The sequence below is a fragment of the Cannabis sativa genome, chromosome 9, assembly GCF_029168945.1.
Source record: "Cannabis sativa cultivar Pink pepper isolate KNU-18-1 chromosome 9, ASM2916894v1, whole genome shotgun sequence".
In the NCBI taxonomy this organism is placed as follows: Eukaryota; Viridiplantae; Streptophyta; class Magnoliopsida; order Rosales; family Cannabaceae; genus Cannabis; species Cannabis sativa.
Genome location: NC_083609.1, coordinates 24,213,567 through 24,240,299, shown reverse-complemented (window position 1 = coordinate 24,240,299; position 26,733 = coordinate 24,213,567). Strand labels below are relative to the sequence as shown.

Sequence of the window (26,733 nt, the reverse complement as noted above, 5' to 3'; positions counted from 1 at the left end):
GAATTGGAAAAATAGTGTTATGCGACATTAAAAAAAAAACCATTTCTTAATAAACTCATCCATAAATTTTAAAAATCTACTTTATTATAAATTTATGACAGTTTGAGTGGAAGCTATCCCAACATAAGCTTATTAGTTAGCTCTTATTTAGGCTGAAATATTAAATATTGTTTTTGTTGCTTTCATTAATAATCCTCACTATTGTAACTTCAAAGTTCAAAGGAAAATGAGTGTGCAATTGCATGTTTAATGTTAATAAGAGCTAAAGTAATCCGATCACCAAACGAAAAAAGATTCGTAGAAAGTTGTCTCTAATAGAAGCAAATGTGGACTTCTTTTATTTATTTATTATTTATTATTTTTTATGAGAAGTAGAAGCAAATGTGGACTTTAATAGTTGAAATACTAGCTCTCTTTTGTTTGTGAACCACTCTTCCAAAAAAAGATGGTCCGTGGTCTAAAATTATAGAAAACCAAGAATAAAATTAAATCCATAATTATCTTTAGTTCAAAGAAAGTTTGACCAAGAAAGGAAAGTCAACTAACAAAATTGACATTGTCATGTCACTCTACGTGATCTCTCTTTGTTTTATTCTAGATTTTGTTTAGGTGATTTATTCTAGAATTAAGTTCCTTTCAAGAGACATTGCATTGCACAAGTTACTTAGAAAACAAAGTCCAGCATTTCTTTTTTTGTTTTATGTAATGACTAATTTCTTGAAAAAATAATTGGAAATTAATATTTTCCTTCTTACACAACTAGAGGTCCAGAGTTGCTTGGTCCCTCTTTGCTTTTCTGGCAACCAAGTAAACTCTGGGTCTGAAGACTCTGAACCCACCAAGCAACTTGGCAGAAAAATGAGAAAACTCGATCACCGCAACTGTAAGCATTGACTTATATAATTTATATCTTTGCAATGCAATTGCAAGGTATGGATGTGTGTGTGTGGACACACATATATATATATATATATATATATATATAAATATAAATATTGAAGTGCTTCCACTAGATACTAAAAAAGTTTTTGCTAGTCAACTAAAGTTGGCTGCCTTTGGAATCATAGTGAGGAAATGAATTACTCTTTCCTGTGGTTCATACCAAATCATTTTTATATTAGTAGATGTGGAAAAAGCTACCTTTGAAAGTGATAACAATAATTCAAAATAACTTGTTTGTCTATTACAAAAGATACTGGTTTTATAAAAGCAGAACTGACCACAATCTCATGGCACATAACCTTTTGTCTATATACATTTAAGTATCTCTCCTTTTTAATTTCTTCAAACCTAAAATGAAGCTTCATCAACATACTATACATGCTTACTCTTATTCTATGTATATTCAAGTAATCGTTCTATTTTTTATAATCTTTCTGTGGTTACAACTGGTCACTCCTGCCATTGCATTGGGAAGTGAAGAAAACGATCATTTAGCTCTTCTTGAAATCAAGAAAGGGATTGGAAGTGATCCTTTTGGCGTGTTAAGCTCATGGAATGATTCTACCAACTTCTGCAACTGGGTAGGAGTTACTTGCAGCCGTCGACATAAAAGAGTTACTGCATTGGAGCTTTATAGCTATAAGTTGAAGGGGTCCATATCACCACACATTGGCAATCTCAGCTTTATGAAGCTCATAGATCTCAGCAACAATAGCTTCTCTGGTGAAATCCCAATACAAGTTGGAAGGTTGTTCAGGCTCCAATATTTCTACCTTACAAATAACACATTTACAGGAGAAATTCCAGCTCAATTGTCCAACTGTTCTCAGTTAAGGGAAATAGACTTTTCAAGGAACAAACTTGTTGGTAGAATACCTTATGAACTTGGCTTCTTTGCCAAGCTTGAATTGCTTCAGCTTGGAGCAAACAATTTGACTGGAACCATCCCAACTTCAGTTGGAAATCTTTCTTCTCTTGTGCATCTCTCTGTCCCATACAACAACTTACATGGAAGAATTCCTCAAGGTATTGGCAATTTGAAGAGTTTATCAATTTTTGCAGTTGGGGCTAACAAATTCTCTGGTGAGTTACCTTCTTCCTTTTACAATTTGTCAGCACTCACTATAATCTCCACAGCAAGTAACAACTTCAATGGAACCCTTCCAGCCAATATAGGTCTTACACTTCCTAATCTTAAATGGTTGGCCATTTCTAACAATGAATTCTCTGGTCCAATCCCAATTTCATTATCCAATGCTTCAAAACTTGAAGCTGTTGTTCTCTCCACCAACAATTTTGTTGGAGTAGTTCCAAGTGATTTGGGAAAACTTATAGATGTCTGGTGGCTTGGTTTTGGTACTAACAATTTAGGAAGCAATTCATCCCATGACTTGAATTTCTTAACATCTTTGAAAAACCTTACCCAAATTCAAATTCTAGATTTCAGTGACAACCAATTTGGAGGTGTTTTGCCATCCACCATAGCCAACTTGTCAACTAGCACACTCACTAATCTGTACCTTGGTGGTAATCAAATCTCAGGACCTATCCCTCCCATATTAGAGAAGTACACCAACTTACAAGTTTTGGATATGGCGCGTAACCTCTTTGTAGGCACCATTCCTTCTAGTTTTGGTATGTTCAGAAACATGCAAGGAATGGACCTTAGAAGAAACAAATTATTTGGCCAAATTCCCTCTTCCTTTGGAAACCTCACTCAATTGATTGAACTCTATTTGTCAGAAAACAAGTTACATGGAAGAATTCCACCAAGTATTGGAAACTGCAAAAAATTGCAATACTTGGACATCTCTCAGAATAACCTCACTGGAGCCATACCTAAGGAAGTTACTGATCTTTCTTCACTCTCATTGTTATTGAATCTCTCTCATAATTCCTTAACTGGAAGTCTTCCATTAGAAGTTGGTAATTTGAAAAACATTAATCAACTAGATTTCTCTGAAAACAGTCTTTCAGGAGAGATTCCCACAACCATTGGAGAGTGCCTGAGCCTTGAGTACCTTAACCTGCAAGGTAATTCTTTTCAAGGAGTTATACCTTCATCTTTGGATTCATTGAAAGGCCTAAGATATTTAGATCTCTCCCTTAATCATTTATCAGGAAATATTCCAAAAAGTCTACAAACTCTTCCCTTTTTAGTTTATTTCAATCTTTCATTCAACAACTTGGAGGGTGAGGTGCCAACAGAAGGAGTTTTTAAGAATGCAAGTGCGATATCAATTCTTAGAAATGGTAAGCTTTGTGGGGGTATCACACAATTAGAATTGCCAGCATGTAGCAAGGTTAGTGGAAGAAAAATGGGATTATCTCATGCAATGAAATTAGTAATCATAATTAGCTGTGCTAGTTTAGGCTTACTTATGTTGTTCTTTCTCGCATTGCATTTTTGGAGAAATTCAAAAAGCAAACCATCTTCAATTCTCTCAACAAAAGAATGGGACCCCAATCACCTCTCCAAAGTTTCATATAAAATGCTCCACAAAGGAACTTCAGGATTCTCTCCAAGCAATTTGATTGGTTCTGGTAGTTTTGGCTCAGTTTTTAAATGAACTTTGGATGAAGATGAAAGGTTAGTTGCTATAAAGGTTTTCAACCTTCAACGGAATGGAGCTTCGAAAAGTTTCATGTCTGAATGTATGGCACTGAAAAATATTAGGCATCGAAATTTGGTGAAGATCATAACATCATGCTCCAGCCTGGACTACCACGGTAATGAATTTAAAGCTCTAGTCTTTGAGTTCATGGTGAATTCAAGCTTGGAGGAGTGGCTGCATCTGAAGATAAATGGTGAATATTGTTCAAGAAACTTGAACTTTCTCCAAAGACTAAATGTTGCTATTGATGTTGCTTCTGCATTACAGTATCTTCACTTCGAATGCGAACCTCCAATCATCCACTGTGATTTAAAGCCAAGCAATATTCTTCTTGATGATGATATGGTTGCTCATGTTGGAGACTTTGGCATAGCGAGAATTCTCTCAACCACAAATGGTATTCCTCAAAATCAAGCTAGTAGCACAATTGGCTTAAAGGGATCTATTGGCTATGCTGCACCAGGTAATAATTCCTTATATTTTTGCATTTTTCTGTCTTCAATTTCTTATACTTGTTATAAGAATTTAATAGCCTCTCACGACTTTTTTTTTCTTAAAAAAATCTTATATGAGAATGAAGTCCTTAAAACTCATAAATACAAGTTTGAATTCGTTTATGCTCATTTAAGCCGTGTTACTCATTTTTTGTTTTATCTTCAAATACTTTGCATTATATTACAATTACTAATTCTGTTTTTTATATTCTTAATAAGTTGATATTAAATTTATGACACTAAATTACATCTCTGAAGTTTAAACTAACAAATATGTCATCAACACACTAATTATGATATCTGAATTGACAGAGTATGGAATGGGAGGAAAGGCATCAATCCAAGGGGATGTGTATAGCTATGGAATTCTTTTGCTGGAAATGTTCACAGGAAAGAGGCCCACAGATGAAACCTTTAGAGAGGGCTTGAATATTCACCAATATGCAAAGATGGCCGTACCAGAAAGACTAATGCAGCTTGTGGATCCAAGCCTTCTTCAAAGCGAAGTAGAGGTAACAACATCAGCAATAGTAGAAGAAAATATGGAAAAAAAGAAAGAGAAATTAGAATTTGACATCGAAGAAGGTCTTGACAAAATGAACGAGAATGTGAAAAAGTGCTTACATTCTGTTCTAAAAATAGGACTTGCCTGCTCTGTGGAATCACCAAAAGAAAGAATGAACATGGGAGAAGTGATTAAGGAACTACGTTGGGTTAAGAATACATTTCCTTAGTATAGAGAAATGTCAAGATAACATGGTTTTAAGGCACAAATACTTCAAGAGCTCGTTTGGTAGGTCGTATAAAAGTCGTATTGTATTAAATAACAAGTAACACTACGTTTGAATAAAATATTGTATTGTATCAATTATTACGACCATAATTTTTAAGAAAATCACTTTCTATACGGTAATTTTTAGAGAGAGAGAGAAATAGCCTATTTTAAATTCAGTAGCTCCGGCAATGGATGTCGAAATCTTGTTGGAGCCAAAGGGATGATGTCGTGTGAACTGTGAAGCTTTAGATTGTTATTTCTTTATCTATTTTGGAATAGCAGGTTTTTTAAAAAGTGTCTTATATTTACAAATAAAATCTCATTTAACCGTATAAATATAATAAATTTTCGTACACTGTATATTTAAATAATATCTCAGCGACCCGTGTACAGTTAAAAACAACCCTTTTTATTATTATTATTAAATAAAGGCTTAAATTATGCATCATCCTTGAAAAAAAATCAATTACATTCTTTTTTACTATTTTTTACACTATCTTTCTTCAATACATGACATATGAATATAATATTATTTTTGCAAAAGAAAAAACTATATAATTATTTTATAGATATATAATTCCACAATGTACTGACCCATAGATTAAGAATGAAAAATTTAATTATTTATCTATACTAATAGGAGAAATTAATTCCCTAAACTTATATATTTCAAAATTTTAAAAATAGGTCAAATTTACATTAAACCCAAAAATTTGTTGCTTATGTTTTTTTTTTTTGTTTTTCCCTCTTTCAGGTCCATGCTAAGAGCTTAGAGAAGTTTGAAGATTTTGACTTACCCAAAAAAAAAAAAATCCTCCTAAGGTGTCTCTTTTTTTTTGTGTTTTTTTTTATAGTACATTGTTTTTGTTTATATTTTGTATTTTAGTTTTTTAGTCTTTTATTATTTTCCTCATGTTTTTTTGTTTGAACTGCTGCAAGAATGAGATTACATATATGACCCAAAGAATTTGTTTATTGCGAAAGCCGTCTCCACTGCTACATACAAGGTTATAGATAATATTAAGTCTTGCCTTTCACCTGAACAGCTTGAAATATTTTCAAAAACCTGTTTTGGACATTTCATTAAGCTTCCTGAGTTTAAAGTTCAACCCCAAGTTTTTCATGGGTTGTTGTTGCAGGAGGTTCAGCAGCCTAATGATGCTGAATTGTGGGTTATGATTCGTGGTGTTAGGATTAGGTTTAGCATTGAGGAATTTGCATTGATAATTGGTTTAGATTGTGAAAGCGATTGTGGTGTGTTGGATTTTAAGCAAGACGTTAATAGTCTTTGTGATAAATATTGACCAACTTCATCCTCTATTACTAAAGAATTTATTAGAGAATGTTTTACCACAAAGAGGTGGGGTGATTCTGATGAGGATGTTGTTAAGTTGGGAGTTCTGTATTTTGTAGAATGGTTTTTGCTTAGTGGTACTAAGCATAAAAATGTTGCTAGGTCCATTTTAGATGTTGTAGACAGTGGGAGGTATGATGAATTTGCTTGAGGACGGAATTCTTTTGAATTGACTATTTCGTCCTTGAAGTTAAAGCTTGACAGTTGGGTTGAAAGTGTTAGAAAGGCGAAGAGTTTAGGGAAGAGGCCGAGTGTTTTTTACACTTTGATTGGTTGTCCTCATGTATTTCAAGTTTGGTTTTATGAGTGTTATAAGTACATGAAAGGTAAGTATTGCCAAAAAGAAAATTCTCATATTCCAAGGATTATTCAGTGGACTTGTAACAGTCAGTCGACTTTCAAAGTTTTGAAGACTACTATTTTTGATGTTTCCAAAGACAAGGTATTTCTGTTTGCTGCTTGTTGGTTTTTTATTACTTGTTTTTTTTTATTATTAATACACACTCTTATTGAAATTTTTCCTTTTCTTATTTTTTCCTCAGCTGGAACTATCAAATATGAGACCCACTACTACTAAGTTCAAAGCTTTAAAATTGAGCAGCTTCAAGTTTGACACTGACTACAATTCTTACAAGAGTATTCCTGTTCCGGAACAACCTTTTGGGATTGAGAATGACATTTCTGTCAAGCTTGATAGTTTTTTTTGAAAAGTTTGAAAAGTTTGATGGTTTGGAGATGAAGATTGATTTTCTGCATACTTTCCAACAGAAGATTTCTTCTGATTTGGTTGAGTTGAAAGAGTTTGTTTATGCACAGTTTATTTCCTTTGTTGCTCAAATGGCTTTAATGCAGACACAGTTTTCTACTATTTTTACTGATTCTATTGCTAAGGTATGTTAGTTTTTTAATGGTTGTTATCTAATTTATTTTATGTTGTGTTCACCTATTTTTAATTATATTTTATTACAGGACAAAGAGAGTGACTCTTCCAATGATGATGGTGGAAGTGATAATAAAGAAGACATTGATTTAGATGAATTTGAAGAAGCAGATGACAATGAAGAAGAAAATGCTGCATGTGATGAAGAGGAGGGTAGTGAAGGAGGGGAGAAGGATGGTGATGCTGATGAAGATTCCGAGTTCAAAGGAAAAGATGATAAGAGCAGTGATGATGAATGCACTGATAATGAGAAGAAGGTAAATAATTAGACAATGTAACTAGATTTTAGTTACTTTGCATGTTTTATTTTGTTGTAAGTCCATTTAGTTAATGGATTTGTACTTCTATGTTGTTGTTATGTCTTTTTATATTTTATAGTCTTTTTTTTTCTTGTATTAATTTGCTACTAATATTCAGACTCTTTATTTGTATTCCTTATATTTTTTTTATGGTTATATTATGGATTATGGTGTTTGCATTTATTATTGGTCTTTTTATTTTTTCTTTCTGTTTTTATATTATTTTTTAGTTTTTCTGTAGTTGTTTCTTAGTTTTTTAACTCTTTTAAAAAAATAAATAACTTTTTTTTTTTCCTTTTTTTTTTGTTTGTATTTTTTCTTTATCAAGAATTTTGTTGATTTCAATGACGGAGCCACTCAAATAGATGTTGAGGCAACTATTCAGTCTGGTGTGAAAGTAGTTGAGATTATGGTAATGTTGTTTGTTTGATATTTTTTAGTTGTTTAATTGGTCGTGATTCTGGTAACGAAGTTCCAGTTTCTGAAAATATTGAGCCTACGGATGGTCATGTTGTTTGTGTTAATTTATCGTTGTTTTACCGTTTTTTTAGTTGCTCAACAATTTCTATGTTAACACTAACTTTATGTTTTCCCCTTTTTATATTTATTCTTAGATGGGTACAACAAGTGTCTCTGTTGATTCTAATATTCAACTTGTTGAAGATAATCCAATTCTCGTTGAAGAAACTCCTCTTTTTGACAAGAGGAAATCTAAGAAACCCATAGCTTTGACATCTCCGTTTATGGAGTTTGACTCCTCGATTTCAAGTTCTAAAGATGGTTCTGGTTATGGAGTTGTTAAGTACGTTGCTGGTTTGTGTCCTCTTGACGATAAAATTGGAGAAGATGTAGACCGTAAAGACGAGAATGATTTTGACTTGTGGCTTGGTGAAGGTCGGCGATCAAAGAAAGATCAATATGTGTTTTATTTTGGCATTTTTGTTGTGTTTTATGTTTATTTTTTTAACTTACTAGGTTTACTTGAAGGACAAGGATAAGATTGTTCCACCTTTTCATTTTGGCGTGGAAGATGTTGCATCTAAGATGTGGTTCCATAAGCTTGCATATCCTGGCCAATGTTTTACTAATTCTGTAAGTTTATTATTTTAATTTTTTATTACTTTTTAAAAAATTGTCAGTAGATAGTTTTCTTGATTATGTTTTTTAATTGTTTTTAAGTTGTTGATATATATTTTGTTTTCTGAATTTTTACCACGTGTAATTTTTTATTGTTTAGCATTTGGATATTATTTTTTACTATCTACGTAAAAAAGGAAAGTATGCAAAGGAACCGAAGGTTAAGCTCACAACCACTGATTGCTTATTCTACAAAAAATTCATGCATTGTATGAAGAATTTGTTGCAAAGAAAAAAGATCATTCTTTGATAACTGCTCAGGATGCCATTGCTGATTATATCAGAGGTAAAAAAAATTTATGTGGTTCCCCTTGGCATTTGTGCGATCATGTTTTGTTTATCATCCATATGGAGTCTGAATCACATTGGATTCTTGGTCGCTTGAATATTGAGGAAAGTCGTATGTACATGTACAACTCTTTGTCGACTGCTATGAAAGATAGTGCCGCTATCAAATCTTGTTAGCCATTTTTGGTGTTGTTGCACCACTTTTTTGCTTTGTTTGATGAGTTCAAAAAGGATAACAAACCGATTTCTTTAGACCCTTTCGATGTTGTTAAGGTTGATGGATTACCTCAACAAATCTCGAAGTAAGTTGTTTATAGTTTATATTTTCAAGTGTTGTTTTGTTTATTTATAGATATTTTCTTTTTTTTTTTTGTTTTTGTTTTTCTGATGTTGTTTTTGGGTTGTTTTCCAGTGACTGTGGTTGTTTTGTGGCATCGTTTGTTGAATATTTCATTGATATGAAACCAATTCCTCCCATATTTGATGTTGAGAAATACCGCGATAGGCTTGCTACGTTGTTCTTCAAGTATGCTCGCATGAAAGAAGTGAATTTTATTGATAGTGAAGATGAGGCTCCTCCAAAGGGTCCATAGAAAAATTTGTTTTAGTTATGTCTCTGTTTTTTTTGGCAAAAGGACTATTTGTTTAGATTTTGTTATTTTTATAATCGGATTATGTTGACAATCGTAGAAAATTTGTTGTTTCTATCAAGTGTTTTTATATGGTAATTGGTTTTATTTTGTAACTAGTTTTTGTTTTTTAGTTTATATATTCATTTAATCCACGAAATCATCTCATTAAAAACCTAATTACAACCATCGTATAAAACAACGAGCCTTACATTTTAAACACTTATGTAATATTTATTGGTACAACTTAATTTTAACTTGCTTTTGATTGATCATGCAAACATTTAATCATTTAACTATAATTTTTTATGTCATTTTTATATTAATGATCATAATATCCTTTCTCTCTTAATAATATGTTCAAAAAACTCTAACCATATGAAAAGTTTCAATTAAAAATAACAAAACAACCAATAAAAATAATCTGTATGTTTATCTAAATGTTTCAGTATAGTTGTTTTTAAGTTGCTGAATAGTTGTTTGTACTTCTAAGCTGTAATTCTTTTGAAGGTTTTTTTGTTATGTCCCTTTTGTCCACACTTGCCACACTTGTTTTGCTTTTTTGTTTCCCAAGCTGCCGCCATTCTTCTTTTCCTCGGCCTTCCAGACTTGATTCTTTTTTTTGGAGGCAACACTATGATGTGTCAAAAAATTCTAGTAGTTCCCATTCTCTAAGGTTTCCAACTGGGTATACTGTTTCTTCATATGTTTGCAGCCATGCTTTTGATGTGTAGTAGTGTGCACAGTAGTTGTATGTGTTTATGTTCAAGTCCTTTATGACGGCAACTGCATGTTTACATGGCATTTCATCTTTTTGAAATCTGTTGCATGTGCATGTCTTGTCCTTCAAGTTTACTATATATTCTTGTTCTGTCTTCATCTATTACCTCAAATAGGTTTCGATTTGCTGGTTTCACCTGCATGTAAAAAACTATGGAAAAACAACTTTCTCAGTTTACTAAATGCGACCAATAATATCAACTTACTGTTAATCACAATGACTGTACATAGTTCCCTATAAGTTTTTTCTCAGATGATGGTGTCAGCCTTGTTGTGCATTTTTGTGTCTCTTTTCTATTATTGTGTGTCCACTCTTGCATTTGTGCCATCAAGCACTCCATTAATGTTGTGACTGGTGTTTCTCTTGCTGCTAAATTTGTTGAGTTCAGTGCTTCAGCTATGTTAAATGTCATAGTAGAGTACCTATCATTTAAATAGTTTGTATTATCGTTCTATTTTATAATACAACTGATATGCAACACTAAAACAACTATAAAACAACGTTTTAAATATCAAAAACTGTAAAACATGTTCTACTTTTTATTGGTTTACCTGTTGTTTTTTGAATGATATCTTGACCATTTCTCATGGCCAATTTGTTCCAGATACGGTCTTATGCGCTTATCCAAGTTGTCTAGCTCCCTCATATGAAATTCAAATTCCATTTCTGTGTAAGCTTTTGCGGCTGCAAAGAATGGACCTCTGAAATGCTTTGCATTTTTTTTTTGAATTTTGTTTTTCAGGTTTGACAAGAGGTGGAAGATGCAGTAACCATGTGTTATTTCAGGGAATACTTTTCTTGTTGTTTTGATGATGCTTTCGTGTCTGTCTGATATTAGGCATTGATCTTCTTGAACCCCGAATGCTTCTTTCATTTTTTTGAAGAACCACTCCCATGATTTATCATTCTCAGAATCAACAATGCAGTATGCAAGTGGAATTATTTTCAATTTTGCATCTTGTGTGTTGGCAGTGAGAAACGTGCCTCCATACGCGGCCTTTAGGAATGTACCATCAACAATGATGATTGGTTTGCAGCTTGGCCAACCTTTAATAGCAGCATTCAATGCAACAAATGCATATTTGAAACTATCATCTTCTTGTTTCTCTATGTTAATTATCGTTCCTGAATTTTAATTAAACAGTCTTTTTTAGCAACTATTACGAAACTGTTTAGCAACGCAAAAACAATATTTTTTAGTTCAACAAATATATTTGAAAAAAAATATTTTCTTTACCTGGATTTGTTTTCTGTAGCATGTACAGGTATCTTGGTAAGAGATTGTACGACTCTTTAGCGTTTCCATATAGCTGGGTTTGTGCTCGCTCTTTACTACGCCATGCTTTCATGTAATTCATCTTTATTCCGTATTTTTCTTTCATTTCTCCCTTTATATCTGTTGGGTTGCACTTTGTTTTCAGGTTCAAGAACTTTGGTTTTACGAAATTTGCTATCAACTTTGCTGTTGCTTGTCGTTGATCTTCAAATCTTATTGGAACCGCACATGTGTGTTCTTCTTGGTAGCTCCTTATTATGAATGTTTTTATGTTTCCATTTTTTTGAAGCCTTTAAACTCCATTTGCAGTTTGTGTCCAAACATACTATGTTGTATTCTTTTGTGCAAGATTTTACTACTTTGTATTGAAATGTTTTCTTGATTGCAAAGTAGCATAGGGTACTTATCAATGTATCTTTGTCCTTGTAAATTTGTTCCTTTTCTATTGTTTCATGTCGTTTGTCAGTGATGATAATCATTTCTGTGTTGTCGACTTCTTCTTCTTCTTCCTGATTGTTTTCAAGTTGTTGTACCACTTCTGCAGCCACAAGCTTTGCGTAGTCGGTAAAGTCGAAATATTCATCTACTCCTATAGTTTTTTCTTTGTTGTTTTCTGGTTGTTGTATGGTTGACTCTGATGTCACAGTCCCTGTCTCTAGAAAAAATGTATCATCTTGAATTGATCCAATTGTGTGTCCAGATAGTTAATGCTTGAAAGTTCTTGCCGGGTTGTTTCCAGGTTGCTGCAAATCTTCCTGTGCTGAGTTGTTGTTATATGATGCCATCAATATATTGTTGCACACCATTGTTTGGTTAGGTGTTGCTGTGTTGCTGATTTTGTTCACACACAATGGGTACGTACCGTGTGAAATCAACCTCTTTGCTTAATAGCTTTATGTAGAACAACAGACTTTTGTCATCCTTGATTTGTAGTGGTTGACCTCCTTCTTTCAGTTGGTATTTCAGTTGTATTTCTGTTGTTCCAGGGTTGCATTGGAGTTCTTCCATCATTATTCTCACTAGTTCATCAAAAGTGCATTTGCTGGAAATTAATTCTCCACTTGATTCATATTCAACATAGTTTTTGTTGTCATCAGGGCCGGCCAGAGGGTGGGGCAGCCGGGGCATACGCCCCAGGCCCCATAATTTTTGAGGCCCCGAAAAAATTTAAATAATATATATACATATATAAAAACTTATAATATATAAATATTTAATTTCATTAATTGCATGAGAATCTTATAGCACGACTGGTAATTTGTGTTATCTATGAGTGGAGAGGTTGTTGGTTCGATCCTTCCCACCTCATTTTCATATTTTAAAAAGTTATATATGTTATTCTTTCATTTCAAGTCATAACAAAGAAAAAACTATAAAAATAATAATAATAAATAAATAATATTAATGTTTCAAAAAGAATTATACTGTAGTTCTTTTAGTTTTAAGATATTTACTTTTTTTAATAGTACTATAAATAATGTATATTTATTATGTATTTTTTAAAAAATTTATAAATATGTAAAAAAATTATATAATTTTTGACATATTATTTTTTTTTTTAAAAAAAATATGGTAAATTATATAACACTTCAATAGAGATGTTCGTAATAATTAATTAAATATTACTTTATCGAGAACTTATGTGACAAAAATTTATTTATTACATAAAATAATTAAAATTGATATTGTGTCAAAAATGTAATTAATATTTATCTTTAATTTTTATATAAAAAAAGGCCTATTTTTAAATTTTGCCCTAGGCCTCTTCTCACCTTGAGACGACCCTGGTTGTCATCCCAATGCCCATTGCTCTGTACCAAAATTTGTAATGGTTCTGTGTCCTGAAATAATGTAAATTATTTATTAATTTGTTTCAGTTTCAAATGTTGTAAACAACTATTTCAATCTGACAAAAAAACTAATAAACAACTCTTTTCAGCGACAACATTTGCAAATAACATTTCGATCTGGACGACTATTTTTATTTGTCAAATCAACTATTAAATAACTATTTAGAAGCATATAGTAATTAATAAGAATAGATTCAACATTTCTTGTTTGCAGATCCCAAACAATAATTATTTTACTGGAAAACAACTTATAAACAACTGTTTACAGATTAAAATCTTGTAGCATCTAATTATATGCATTAATATTTTTTTGATGCAATCTGTTGTTATTTTTTTGTTCAGATTTACCAAATTTACATTTATCATTTCAATTTATTCTTGTTTTCCTCAATTTATAACACATTCTCAATTATGTAGAGTAAAAGATAGGAAGAGGTTCATGAAGAAATTGTATTACCTTCAATTCTTTCTCTGATTCGATTATGGGTGAGTTTCAAATAATTCCAGATGTTCTTCTCTTCGATTCCTCTCCTCTGAACGCGTTGGGTTTTTAATTGTGTGTTGTTTTTGTGTTTTCGTACAACAATGGAGGTTGAATACTTTTTTTTATTTCCCTTTTTGTATTTGGATTTTTCGGGATTTGATTGGTTTTTCCTTGAGATCTACATCTTTATCAGATCTGATTTCCCCGATTTTTGAAAGAAAATGGTGGAGATTAGGTTGCTTGGGGTTTCTCGGCTGGGTCACGAAGAAGGAGGTCTCTCCATTTTTTATGGGTTGGCCGATATTTTTGTAAATAGAAACTTTTGGTTTTTATTTATGTTTATTCTCTTTTTTAGGTTATAAATGTAAATTGGTTTCCTTTTTAGTTTATTATAGAAAAAAATTTTTGTGCCTAGTTCTTTTCCCAAAAATGTACCATTGGGGATTTTTTTAGACAGAAATTTCACCACAACAAAAAGGGTCCCATTACTCTGCTACTTCGTGCCATTTGAGGCATTAGGCACGCAAAGGGATGGAGCCGAGAAAATTTCATGCGCAAGGTGATTTGAAGGTTCTTTTTTCCTCATTCATGCAGTCTTATTCTTTTTTTAGCAGCTATTTTTACTACTACAAAATAGATTTTTTTTTTTTAAGTCAAAGACTATTACCCAACAATATTAGAGACGTTCTACTCTTATAATTGGTATTTAATTAAAGACTCTATTTTATCATTGATGAAATAATAACGGTAAAAAGGGAGCCCTACACACATTGGGTCCTCTCTTGCATTTACTCTTAATCTTGTGTCTGTATTGATCACTTTGGAGAAATTGAGTGTCCTATGTCTCACATAGACAATATATATTTTATTGATTATTATGTTCTAAATTAATACTTTCATGCCTGATCTTGTATATTATCTTTCATGAGTATTGATGCATAGGATTAAGTTTAACAATAAGACAGTTCGGGTTTCAAACTGAGCCGTAAGATGTATGGATAATATATCCATTTTTGTGCGAGGACGTGTAAAATTAATCACATGATTAATAGATTTCATAAATAAAAAAATGAGGTATATATATATAAAATGGAAAACTAAACATACTAAAATAAAACAGAAAATTGTAGCTATCGCTAATTAGACTAAGTAAATTCTCTGCTATAATCATAAACTTAATTATATTTATATATATCAACTACTAGCTTATAGAAATTTCCTGGAATAAAAAATCTTTACAAAATTTATCATCAGATTATTCATTGGCTGTCCAGATCAGTATATTCAATCAGAGCTGCAGCAACACCTAGATCAAAACGAAATTACAACCATTATTAGGAGTACTATATATAAAGAGTGAAAAAAGAATTTTAATTTTTTCTTTAAACAATTATATAATGCATGGCATATTCTGTGTAAGTACTTAATTAAATCATATTTATATATATAAATCTGTAAAGAAAACAACCACTATATAATCAATTTGCGTAACTAAATAATGATCGAATTAATGATCTTGATATCATGGAGTCACAAATGAAGGTTATATATATAGACTTGATCTCTTAACTACAATAATACTAACTACAAGATTAATAGCAAGAACAACTAAATTAATAATATTCCAATATAATAACAAGAATTAATAATTACCATTTCCGTGTCTCTTGGGTTTCCATTGGGGAAAATAAAGAGTGGCAGTAAGTTTCTTATCAGCATCAAATCGTGCCAAAATAGTAATCTTTTCTGGGCTAATATCTTCAATTTTCATAAAAGAATGATAGTCGAAACAACCATCGCCATTACCATCATTATCACAGTCACAACGGACGTAAACTTCAACTGCGATATTTATCACTGGCTGCAACAACTCCTTCCGACACAAGGGGCATTGACCGGAGCGGTGAGACCACTCGAGTACACAACTCTTATGGTACACATGACCGCATATCAACCTGGTCATATCCTCGCCTATTTTGAAATTTTCCAAACACACAATGCAAATATTTGAGGTCTTCTCCTCCACAGCCTTACTCGTCAGGTTGTCAGGGCCGTCTCAAGGTGAGAAGAGGCCTAGGGCAAAATTTAAAAATAGGTCTTTTCTTTTATATAAAAATTAAAGATAAATATTAATTACATTTTTGACACAATATCAATTTTAATTATTTTATGTAATAAATAAATTTTTATCACATAAGTTCTCGATAAAGTAATATTTAATTAATTATTACGAACATCTCTATTGAAGTGTTATATAATTTACCATATTTTTTTTTAAAAAAAATAATATGTCAAAAATTATATAATTTTTTTACATATTTATAAATTTTTTAAAAAATACATAATAAATATACATTATTTATAGTACTATTAAAAATACATAATACATAACATATATAACTTTTTAAAATATGAAAATGAAGGTGGGAAGGATCGAACCAACAACCTCTCCACTCATAGATAACACAAATTACCAATCGTGCTATAAGATTCTCATGCAATTAATGAAATTAAATATTTATATATTATAAGTTTTTATATATGTATATATATTATTTAAATTTTTTCGGGGCCTCGAAAATTATGGGGCCTGGGGCGTATGCCCCGGCTGCCCCACCCTCTGGCCGGCCCTGCAGGTTGTCCACGACCAATTCGAATGAGGGTTTCCTCATTGATTGTTGTATGAATGATGTTAATTTGCCTATAACAAGAGATAATATTTGATCTTCAGTAGGAGTCTATTTCTCAAATTCAATAGTTATAGAATATAGTTTGAATGCATAGACAAATGCATAGCGCTGGAGATACGACCGGAGAAACTCGAAGGGGTTGTTACGTATTTCTTGTCTTTGTCTGGACCAGAAATGGCGGAATGCAGCATAGAAGATCCCACGGCTAAACGGGTCAATTATTGCTGTAGAAGCAGTACAAGAAGATGATGATGGTTCTTGATGATGATGAGTATTCGTTGACTGTGGAGGTTCTTGAGATTCTTGTGTTGGATTAAAAATCCTATGTGGGCACATATGTATAATGTATATGCTATTATAAAGTGTGATACAAAATTAAGTGACCAATTATGTTATGGGTATCAAAAGAGTATTAAATTGTCATGGAAATAATGTGTAGATACCATAAGTTAATTTATAATTTGTTGAGGGGCCAAATTATAAATACCCAAGAGTTATTCTAAAATGACTCTATAAATAGGTAGTGGTCCCCAAGAAACACAAGGGTTCTGTATTCTCTCCTTCCCCATCAGAGAAAATACTCTAGAAAATAGTGTATTCTTGGAAGATCAAAACCTTCTCTGCAATCTCCAACAATGGCTTCAGGTTAGTGCTTCCGCTCATATTTTATCATCTTCTTCTTTAATTTAGCAAAAGGCTTTATAGATTTATGATTTAGGGTTTTCTATATTAAAGTACTTTTAGGAATATGTTTGGATCTGTGATTTATATATTTCTTTGAGTGTTTTATAAATCCTAACAAGTGGTATCAGAGCCACCTTTGTTAAATTAATTGAAGATCTGATGATTTAGTTTATGAAATTTGGGGATTTTGTAAATTAGGGTTTTGATTTTTGTTTGAATAATATTGCGCCTTAATATTTTATGGCTTTCTGTATATATGTCGTAAGGTACGATATATGATTCCTGTACATATAAATGTTTCTACCGTAATTGAAAGCCCAACTCAATTAATCAATATGCTTTCATAAAGTACGGTACAGGTTTAATTTTTTCTGATTGAATTATATATATATTTAAATCGTGATGGACATCAGTGTTTTCAATCGTATTGATTGATATTTTTTTTTTTAATTGTGGATTCATGTACATATATACAGTATATTGGTTTTCATTGTTTTTTTTTTTCTCCTTTGGGCTTTAATTAAGATATGTATATTTTGTCATGTTAGATATATATTTTGAATAATTATTGAGCAGGTTACGCATTGATTTATTTTAAGCATATTTATATATGATATGTTTCAATGTGTAATAGATGTTACAGTATAGTTTGGTAAATATGTATTTTGGTACAAATAATTTAATTCAAATTTTGGTGTTGGTTAATGACTAATATTTTGAGTAAATTAATTGAAACAATATGTCGCCAAAGTGACCTCTTTTGTGTAGATTAATTTATTTAAATATTAGGATGGTTGTGTGTTTGTAATTGATGCTTATATTGACTAACCCAAAGGTAAGTGAATATTTTGCTAGATTTCAAACATACCAGTGGCGATAAATGTGTGACAATTATAAGGTATTTTGTGTGAGCAATACGTTAATCCAAAGATTGACCTATTGTTTGGCACAGTTTTATTGTCAATGTTTGATTGCTACACCAAGAGTACCGCTTACAGTTAATATTACTGTCCAAAGACTTGATATTAATGTGTGTTTGGTATCTTGAGATGGGATTAACCAATTTTTGAATGTATTGTTTTGTTATGCATATTAATGTGAGCTTGTTTTATTTGTTCTATATTCAGCTAGTTCATCTTCTGCTGCCTCAATATCTGCTAACATTAATTCTATTCCTATGCTTAATGGGACCAATTTCAAGGATTGGAAAAGGAACCTACTTATAGTTCTGGGATGTATGGATTTGGACCATGCACTAAGGAATGAACAACCTGCACCTCTCACTAAGGAAAGTTCCCATGATGATAAAAGGGAATTTGAGAGGTGGGATCGTTCAAATCGCATGAGTCTAATGATTATGAAACACAGCATTCCAGAAGCCTTTTGGGGCACAGAATCCGAAGGGGTTACTATGGCTAAGAATTTCCTTGAACAAATTGAGGAACGTTTTGCTAAAAACGATAAGGTTGAAATGACAACACTTCTTGGTTCTTTAATGAACATGAAGTATAAGGGTCAAGGAAATGTAAGGGAGTACATTATGAAAATGCATCATATTGTCTCAAGATTAAGGACACTTAAGATTGAGCTTTCAGATGATGTACTTGTACTCATGGTTTTGTTAACGCTTCCTCCACAGTTTAACCAATTTAAAATTAGTTACAACTGTCAAAAAGAGAAATGGACTCTCAACGAGCTTATTTCTCATTGTGTGCAAGAGGAAGAAAGGTTGAAAAAGGACAAAACCGAAAGTGCTCATTTGGCCACTACCCCTAAGGATAAGGGCAAGAAAAGGAAATTTGAGAATGAAGCTGCTAAGGGTCCAGTTCAAATATCAACCTGGACATGTGAAGAAAGATTGTGCCAAATATCACGCATGGCGTGTAAAGAAAGGTATTAATCTTGCTTTGGTCTGTTCTGAGGTTAATTTAGTTTCAGTGCCTAGAAACACTTGGTGGATAGATTCTGGTACTACTACTCACATAAGTGTTTCTATGCAGGGTTGCCTGAGCTACCGAAAGCCAAGTGATGGTGAAAGATACATCTTTGTGGGCGATGGACAATCGGTAGAAGTGGAAGCAATTGGGCATTTCAGATTGTTATTAGGAACTGGTTTTTATTTGGATTTGAAAGACACTTTTGTTGTGCCGTCTTTTAGACGGAATTTAGTTTTCGTTTCTTTGTTGGACAAATTTGGATATTCTTGTTCATTTGGAAACAATCAGTTTACTTTGTCTTTAAATTCAAATATTATTGGAACTGGTTATTTGAATACTTAAGACAATCTTTATTTGCTAGAAACAATTGCATCCTATAATGAAACCTTGCATGTGGAATCACGAGGTACTAAACGCAAATTAAATAAAGAAAATTCAGCGTCATTATGGCATAAACGCTTAGGTCACATCTCAAGAGGTAGAATTCAGCATCTTGTGTCTGATGACATTTTAGAGTCTCTTGACTTCACAGATTTCAATGTCTGTGTAGATTGTATCAAGGGAAAACAGACCAAAAAAAAAACTAAGAGATTAGGTGCCAATAAAGATTAGGTCCCTCTGGGGAGAAGCATTAAAGACAGCAGCTTACATTTTGAATAGAGGACCAAGTAAAGCAGTTGCAAAAACACCTTATGAGCTTTGGACAGGTCGAAAGCCTAGTCTAAAGCATTTCCACATTTAGGGATGTCCAGCTGAGGCAAGGCCCTATAGGCCACATGAAAATAAATTGGACTCCAAAACAGTTAGCAACTACTTTATTGGTTATTCTGAGCGATCTAGGGGCTATAAGTTTTATGATCCCACTGTCAGAAATATATTTGAAACGGGAACTGCAACATTTTTTGAGGATGTTGAATTTGGGGGAGAAATAAGGTTAGAGACATTGTTTTTGAGGAGGAATTGAATTCAAACTCAGTTCTTACTATCATTTTAGACAATGTTCAGGCTTCCACACCTGTCATTGATCAAGAAATGAATCCGGAACCTCAACAAGACAATGTTGAACAACTCCCAAATCAAAATGAGGCTATTGTTCCAGAAGAACAAATTCAACACCCTCAAGAACAAGAGCCATTAAGGAGGTCCACAAGAGAGAGAAGAAATGCTATTTCAGATGACTATTTTGTATTTCTTCAAGAACATGAGGATGAAATTGGAATGATGGAAGATGATCCAATCAACTTGCATCAGGCCATGAAAAGTTCTAACTCTCAAAAGTGGATTGATGCCATGGATGAAGAGAATAAGTCTATGCAAGACAATAAAGTTTGGGAAGTTTTCCCATTACCAGAAGGTGTAAAACCAATTGGTTATAAGTGGATACTTAAAACCAAGAAGGATGAATATGGTAATGTGGTGAGATTTAAGGCACGTCTTGTAGGAAAAGGCTATACTCAGAAACAAGGCATTGATTATACAGAGACTTTCTCTCCGGTTTCATCGAAAGACTCTTTTAGGATAATATTGGCACTTGTTGCTCATTTTGACCTTGAGTTACATCAGATGGATGTTAAAACAGCGTTTCTCAATGGCGACATTGATGAGACAATTTATATGGAGCAACCAAAAAACTTTGTGGTTGGTGACCCAAAGAATATGGTTTGCAAATTAAACAAATCCATCTATGGACTCAAGCAAGCTTCTCGTCAGTGGTATCACAAGTATCATCAAGTAATTATCTCATTTGGTTTTGAGATGAATATTATTGATGATTGTGTATATCACAAGTTCAGTGGGAGTAAATACATATTTCTGGTTCTATATGTCGATGACATATTGCTTGCTACTAATGATATAGGCTTATTGCACGAAACCAAGAGATTTTTATCTAAGCAATTTGAGATGAAAGATCTTGGTGACGCCTCTTTTGTATTAGGAATTCAAATACGTCGAGATCGTTCTCGCGGTATTCTTGGATTATCACAAAAGAGCTATATCGATAAAGTACTCAAAAGATTTGGCATGCAAGATTGTAGACCAGGTGATACCCCTGTTGCTAAAGGAGACAAATTCAGTCTTAGACAATGCCCTAAAAGCAGCCTTGAAATTCAGGAAATGAAAAAGATTCCCTATGCATCAGTTACAGGGAGTCTAATGTATCTTCAGGTATGTACGCGTCCAGATATTGCGTACATTGTTGGGATGTTAGGCAGATATTTAAGCAACCCTGGTATGGACCATTGGATAGCAGCCAAGAGGGTTATGAGGTATCTTCAGAGAACAAAAGATTACATGCTCACATACAGGAAATCAGATCATTTGGAGGTCGTAGGGTATTCTGATTCTGATTTCGCTGGATGCCAAGATAGCAGAAGGTGTACATCAGGCTACATTTTTCTGTTAGCTGGAGGAGCTATATCTTGATAAAGTGTCAAACAGACACTTATAGCTTCTTCCACTATGGCAGCAGAATTTGTAGCGTGTTATGAAGCATCAAATCAGGGAATATGGCTGAGAAACTTTGTCACTGGGCTGCGTATTTTGGAGAATGTAGAAATACCACTTAAGATATTTTGTGACAATAAATTAGTAGTGTTGTATTCCAATAACAATAGGAGCTCATCCAAGTCAAAGCATATTGACATAAAGTTCCTAGTTGTGAAAGAAAGAGTGCAGAGTGGACAGATTTCCATAGAGCATATTGGGACAAACTCCATGATAGTGGATCCGCTCACAAAAGGATTACCACCCAAGGTCTTTCATGAGCACACTGCTCATATGGGTGTAGTATTGCTTGAGGATATCATGATTTAGTGGGAGTTTGTATTTTCTTTGCTTTATGTTTGTTTTAAGACATTTATGTATTTGGTTATTTTCTGATCAGAAATAAAGTTTTCAGTTTATTCACTCTGTTTTGTTATGTTTAAGTTTGACCTCACTTTGGTTTAAGGAGGACCAGTTGGAAATAGGCATGTTCGGTTCACATTGCATGTAATTTCCATGCTACACATCCATGATTGATCTATGTCATTTGGCTATATTTGTATATGTGACCATTGATGGGTTTAGTCATGATTGATATGACGAAAATCGCTTTGATCCTATATGGGTATAGTTGATGGACGATATTGTTGAAATACCTTTACATAATAGCAAATTTTGAGCTCATAAGGTTATACATTTATCAGGTAACATATGTTGCCCAAGTGGGAGATTGTTGGATTAAAAATCCTATGTGGGCACATATGTATAATGTATATGCTATTATAAAGTGTGATACAAAATTAAGTGACCAATTATGTTATGGGTATCAAAAGGGTATTAAATTGTCATGGAAATAATGTGTAGATACCATAAGTTAATTTATAATTTGTTGAGGGGCCAAATTATAAATACCCAAGAGTTATTCTAAAATGACTCTATAAATAGGTAGTGGTCCCCAAGAAACACAAGGGTTCTGTATTCTCTCCTTCCCCATCAGAGAAAATACTCTAGAAAATAGTGTATTCTTGGAAGATCAAAACCTTCTCTGCAATCTCCAACAATGGCTTCAGGTTAGTGCTTCCGCTCATATTTTATCATCTTCTTCTTTAATTTAGCAAAAGGCTTTATAGATTTATGATTTAGGGTTTTCTATATTAAAGCACTTTTAGGAATATGTTTGGATCTGTGATTTATATATTTCTTTGAGTGTTTTATAAATCCTAACATCTTGATCATAGAACTCATCATTGTGGTGATTGGGACCGAACATCGAAATAATGTTGTGGCCAGAGTTGGAGCTGGAGTTGTTCATGTCGCCCCGGTCAAGAGATTCAACGTTGGAGATATTAATTTATTAGGTTTGGGAGAAATGTGAGAGGGAAAAAGATTGAATGGGGAAGAGAGACTTCGTACGAAATATATATCTTTATATATTAAAAGTGCCTATCTAACGGCAATTCTTGGTTTAACGATTCTTTTTGGGTTATCTGTTTATTTTAACAGAATATACCATACAGAATATCCATAATTAATTTTATATTATTTTATAAATTATTCTAATAAAAAATAAAAATTATAGATATTCTTTTAAATCGTTAACTGAAAAGATAAAAAATAATATATAAAAATGCCGTCAGTGTATGGAGCCCGTTTAACTACGTTCGAGGACTCGGAGAAGGAGAGCGAGTATAATTACGTTCGCAAGGTTCGTCTTTGAAATTCCCATTATATTCGTTCTTATATGACTTATTTTGATTTGATTGTATTTCATTGCTAAGATGCTTGTTCCGAAGCTATTGGATCTGTGATCATTCCACTCATTGTGTTTTTCTAAAAGTGGAACGATCGATACTTTGATTTTGATCCCATTTTTTTGTGTTTTCTTCGAGTAAATTTGAGTGTTGAAGTAGAGGGGGATTGAATTTTGTTGGCTTTTTTTCTTGATCCAATTGAGGATCTGCGTATGAGCTTGGACTGGTTTTTATTGCTTTTGTGAAATTTGCATCGGACAGCGGGTTGAGAAATTTTAACTTCGAATTTGGACTGATTCGTGTGATTTGGCAGGTCTCGGGACCGGTCGTCGTTGCTGATGGCATGGCCGGGGCTGCTATGTCCGAGCTTGTTCGTGTTGGACATGACAACCTGATTGGTGAGATCATTCGATTGGAAGGAGATTCTGCCACAATCCAAGGTTTCTTACTTTGTTTTGTTTGTCTGGTTTCTGTATTAATTGTCCATTGTTTCAATTATTTCTGTTTGATTTCATTTATTTTTCGTAAGAATATAATTTTTCTTCAATTAGGTTTATTTTTTTGGTGAGACAGTAGTGGAGTTGAACTAAAAAAATTACTTTTTTTTTTTCAGTTTATGACGAAACAGCTGGGTTGATGGTGAACGATCCTATTCTCCGTACACACAAAGTGAGTTTTCCAATTATTTTGTTCATTCATTTCTTTTTTAATTTTTCTAAAAATATTTAATTATTATAATTTATTTTTCTTTTTGGGATATTTTACTCTTTTTGTCTTTGTTGGCTTTCTTTGATCATATTTTTGTTTTTGGGGTTTTTCTTCTTTTGTTTAAATCAGATGTATAGAAGCATAAGAGGCGATCTGGTTAAACAATAATTTTCTTATAAAGACTAGAGAGCTATATGATACATATATATATATATAGTCTGGATATACCTATTATATATATATGTACTTTCCATTATGGTAAAGTAAATCGTATGACCTTTTCCCATCTTTGCATATATAAACTTGGCTTCATTTATTTATTATTGGTTCATTTTTGAAATAATATTTACACTGTGCCAAAATTGGGTGAGAGAAAAAGATCAATATCTCTATTCAAATCTTCTAATATTAGCATTATCATGATGAAAACTACATCCTTAGTCACATCCATTTTTATTATTTATTAATATTAATTAATTTCTTAAATGTTTTTTTTTCTTCTATTTTTACTACCAAATTTTGTATTATTTCTAATTGTTTTTTTTTTTGGGGTATATATTCTTGAAGTCGACTCTGAGTTCCATATGTTTGTGCACAAGATTTCCACTTTTGAAAAGGCTGTAGGTTTTCAGGTTTGTTATTAGTTATGTTGGTATTTTCTTGCAGTGCATTTTCAATATGGCATCCTCATTTTGGTTGGATTTGCAGGCATTGGTTCAGTTCAGTGATGCGCAGATTGCATCTTTCACAAGGAATGCCTTGGATGGAATGAGCATAGGTATGCTCTGTAACATACCTTTCTTATTATGGAATTTATTGATATTTAAGACTGTTTGAATTTGACATTACTGCGTATCCATTAACTTGAGTAAGAATATGTGCTTTGCTATTTTATTTTAGGTATCTCCTTCCAGATCATGTTGGTTCATGCCACTTACGCATTTCATATTCTGCCCACACTGATCTAAATATAAAATTCCAGTCTCATCGTCGCAAGTAAGACTGCAACAAGAAGATCTCTTCTCTCTTCTTCATCTTTTATGTCTAAAATAGTGATTCTTTTATCTCCTTTTATATTTGTTTGTTAGCGGTTTTGGGTTTTGAGATGCTTCTAATTGATGTGTACTTTTTGTCATCTAGGGTGTTTAGTGAAGCCTGCTAGCCAGAACACAGATGTGTTGCAATTTAGTAATTTCCTTGATCTTCTAATTGTAGTTTAAATTTAAAGCGTTCTCTATCAACTTGGCATTGAATTCTAGAAACTTTAATGTCATTCTCTTCTTGACCATAGTTTGTGCAGTCTTGTTGCTCATATATTTCCTTTTTTGACTGATGATTTTATATTTTTAAGTTCACAATAGATAATAAGATTGAGTTGTAAACTTATGCACACACTTATACGTTCTTTTCCGCCCCTGCCTTAGTTTCTTCCGTTTTGGATTGCAGCATTTGTTGTTAGGTGATACTACCTAGAATTTTCAAGAGAATGTGTAGTCTAATGCAAAATTTGAATACTACCTATAGAGACTTTTCCAATTCTTATCCCTAATCAGTTGTATGTAGATCCAAAACGAATGACGAGTCCAAAGTACAATCAATTTACTATTCAAGCAGCTCAACTATTGGAAGATTAGGAAGAAGTTTCACTATACTCTTTTTAGTTTTTCTAATAATATTCCATATATTAAGACTTTTTTTAAAATTTTTTTTTTTCTATTTTAAGATTGCACATTTTCTTTAATTTTTGTTACATAATGTTTGCTTTAAATTTTGCAAAACTTATATCTTGTTCCTCTAAATTTTCTATAAGTAAATAATAAATATTATTTTGTTATAATTATATATATCCAATTATATTTTACTAACTAAATATAATAGCACAAATATTACTTTAATAAGATAAATCATTCGCATAATCATACCTTTAGTTACAAAAATTTAAATAAAAATAAAGAACTAAACTTAACTAAGACGGATGTTTACGTGCCTCGGCACGTAACTTCTAACTAGTATATATATATTTATAGACACGTGATAATAATTAATACGTCTAAACTATCTATATATCTATATATATAATATAAAGGAAAGCACAAAATGAGTTTAAGTGGCATCTTACATTTTTTTTATTTTATTTTTAAAATTTTGTAGTTTTTTCTATTTTGTTTAGAAAATAACTACAAAAATACTTGGAACTAAATGTCCCACATTGTTTATAAATGATATAGGCAGCATCCATGTAGGTTATAAATATTATTCTTTTTAAGTCATATTAATTCATCCAAAAGTATTTTTGTTCATAGTTGATTAGTTTCTTACCCTATAAGTTTTTATTATTTTATTTTTAATGTCTTATAGTTTTTTATGTTTCATCTAATATACATTTCATTATTTATATTTTTAAAATTAATTATTTAATAAATATTTGTTTTATAAATTTTTTATATTTGATGTAATATATAATAATAATAATATGCAATTTATTATAAGTTAATTTTTTTTAGATTTTATATATAATTTTATATTTTTATTAGCCCAAAATAATATTCAAACTAAATTATTTTAAATGAAGCTAAACATTTTTTTTTTCTCAATATATAAAGAAAAATATAAAT

At 32.1% G+C, this 26,733-nt stretch overlaps 3 protein-coding genes across 3 annotated transcripts; all 3 read left to right on the top strand.

Annotated features, from left to right (window-relative positions):
- The first annotated feature begins 1,128 nt into the window (after positions 1-1,128).
- On the top strand, positions 1,129-4,954 carry LOC115721932 (LRR receptor-like serine/threonine-protein kinase EFR). Its single transcript, XM_030651037.2, is given in 2 exon segments — positions 1,129-4,020; positions 4,364-4,954. Coding segments are annotated over 2 exon segments (3,147 nt in total). The 5' UTR covers positions 1,129-1,295; the 3' UTR covers positions 4,786-4,954.
- Positions 4,955-17,921: 12,967 nt separating this feature from the next.
- Positions 17,922-19,512, top strand: LOC133031154 (uncharacterized). The gene is made up of 2 exons (XM_061104569.1): positions 17,922-19,131; positions 19,239-19,512. Exons 1-2 carry the CDS (start codon positions 18,416-18,418, stop codon positions 19,246-19,248), a joined length of 726 nt encoding a protein of 241 aa, XP_060960552.1. The 5' UTR covers positions 17,922-18,415; the 3' UTR covers positions 19,249-19,512.
- Positions 19,513-23,286: 3,774 nt separating this feature from the next.
- Positions 23,287-25,948, top strand: LOC115723384 (V-type proton ATPase catalytic subunit A-like). The gene is made up of 6 exons (XM_061104568.1): positions 23,287-23,364; positions 23,724-23,850; positions 24,024-24,079; positions 24,827-24,896; positions 25,019-25,114; positions 25,682-25,948. Exons 1-5 carry the CDS (start codon positions 23,287-23,289, stop codon positions 25,084-25,086), a joined length of 399 nt encoding a protein of 132 aa, XP_060960551.1. The 3' UTR covers positions 25,087-25,114; positions 25,682-25,948.
- The last annotated feature ends 785 nt before the right edge of the window (positions 25,949-26,733 follow it).

Coding starts and splice junctions, on each gene's coding strand:
- LOC133031154 (XM_061104569.1), top strand. CDS start 18,416: ATGCTTAATGGGACCAATTTCAAGGATTGGAAAAGGAACCTACTTATA.
- LOC115723384 (XM_061104568.1), top strand. CDS start 23,287: ATGCCGTCAGTGTATGGAGCCCGTTTAACTACGTTCGAGGACTCGGAG. Junction 23,851..24,023: donor AGATTCTGCCACAATCCAAG/GTTTCTTACTTT, acceptor TTTTTTTTTCAG/TTTATGACGAAACAGCTGGG. Junction 24,897..25,018: donor CTTGGATGGAATGAGCATAG/GTATGCTCTGTA, acceptor ATTTTATTTTAG/GTATCTCCTTCCAGATCATG.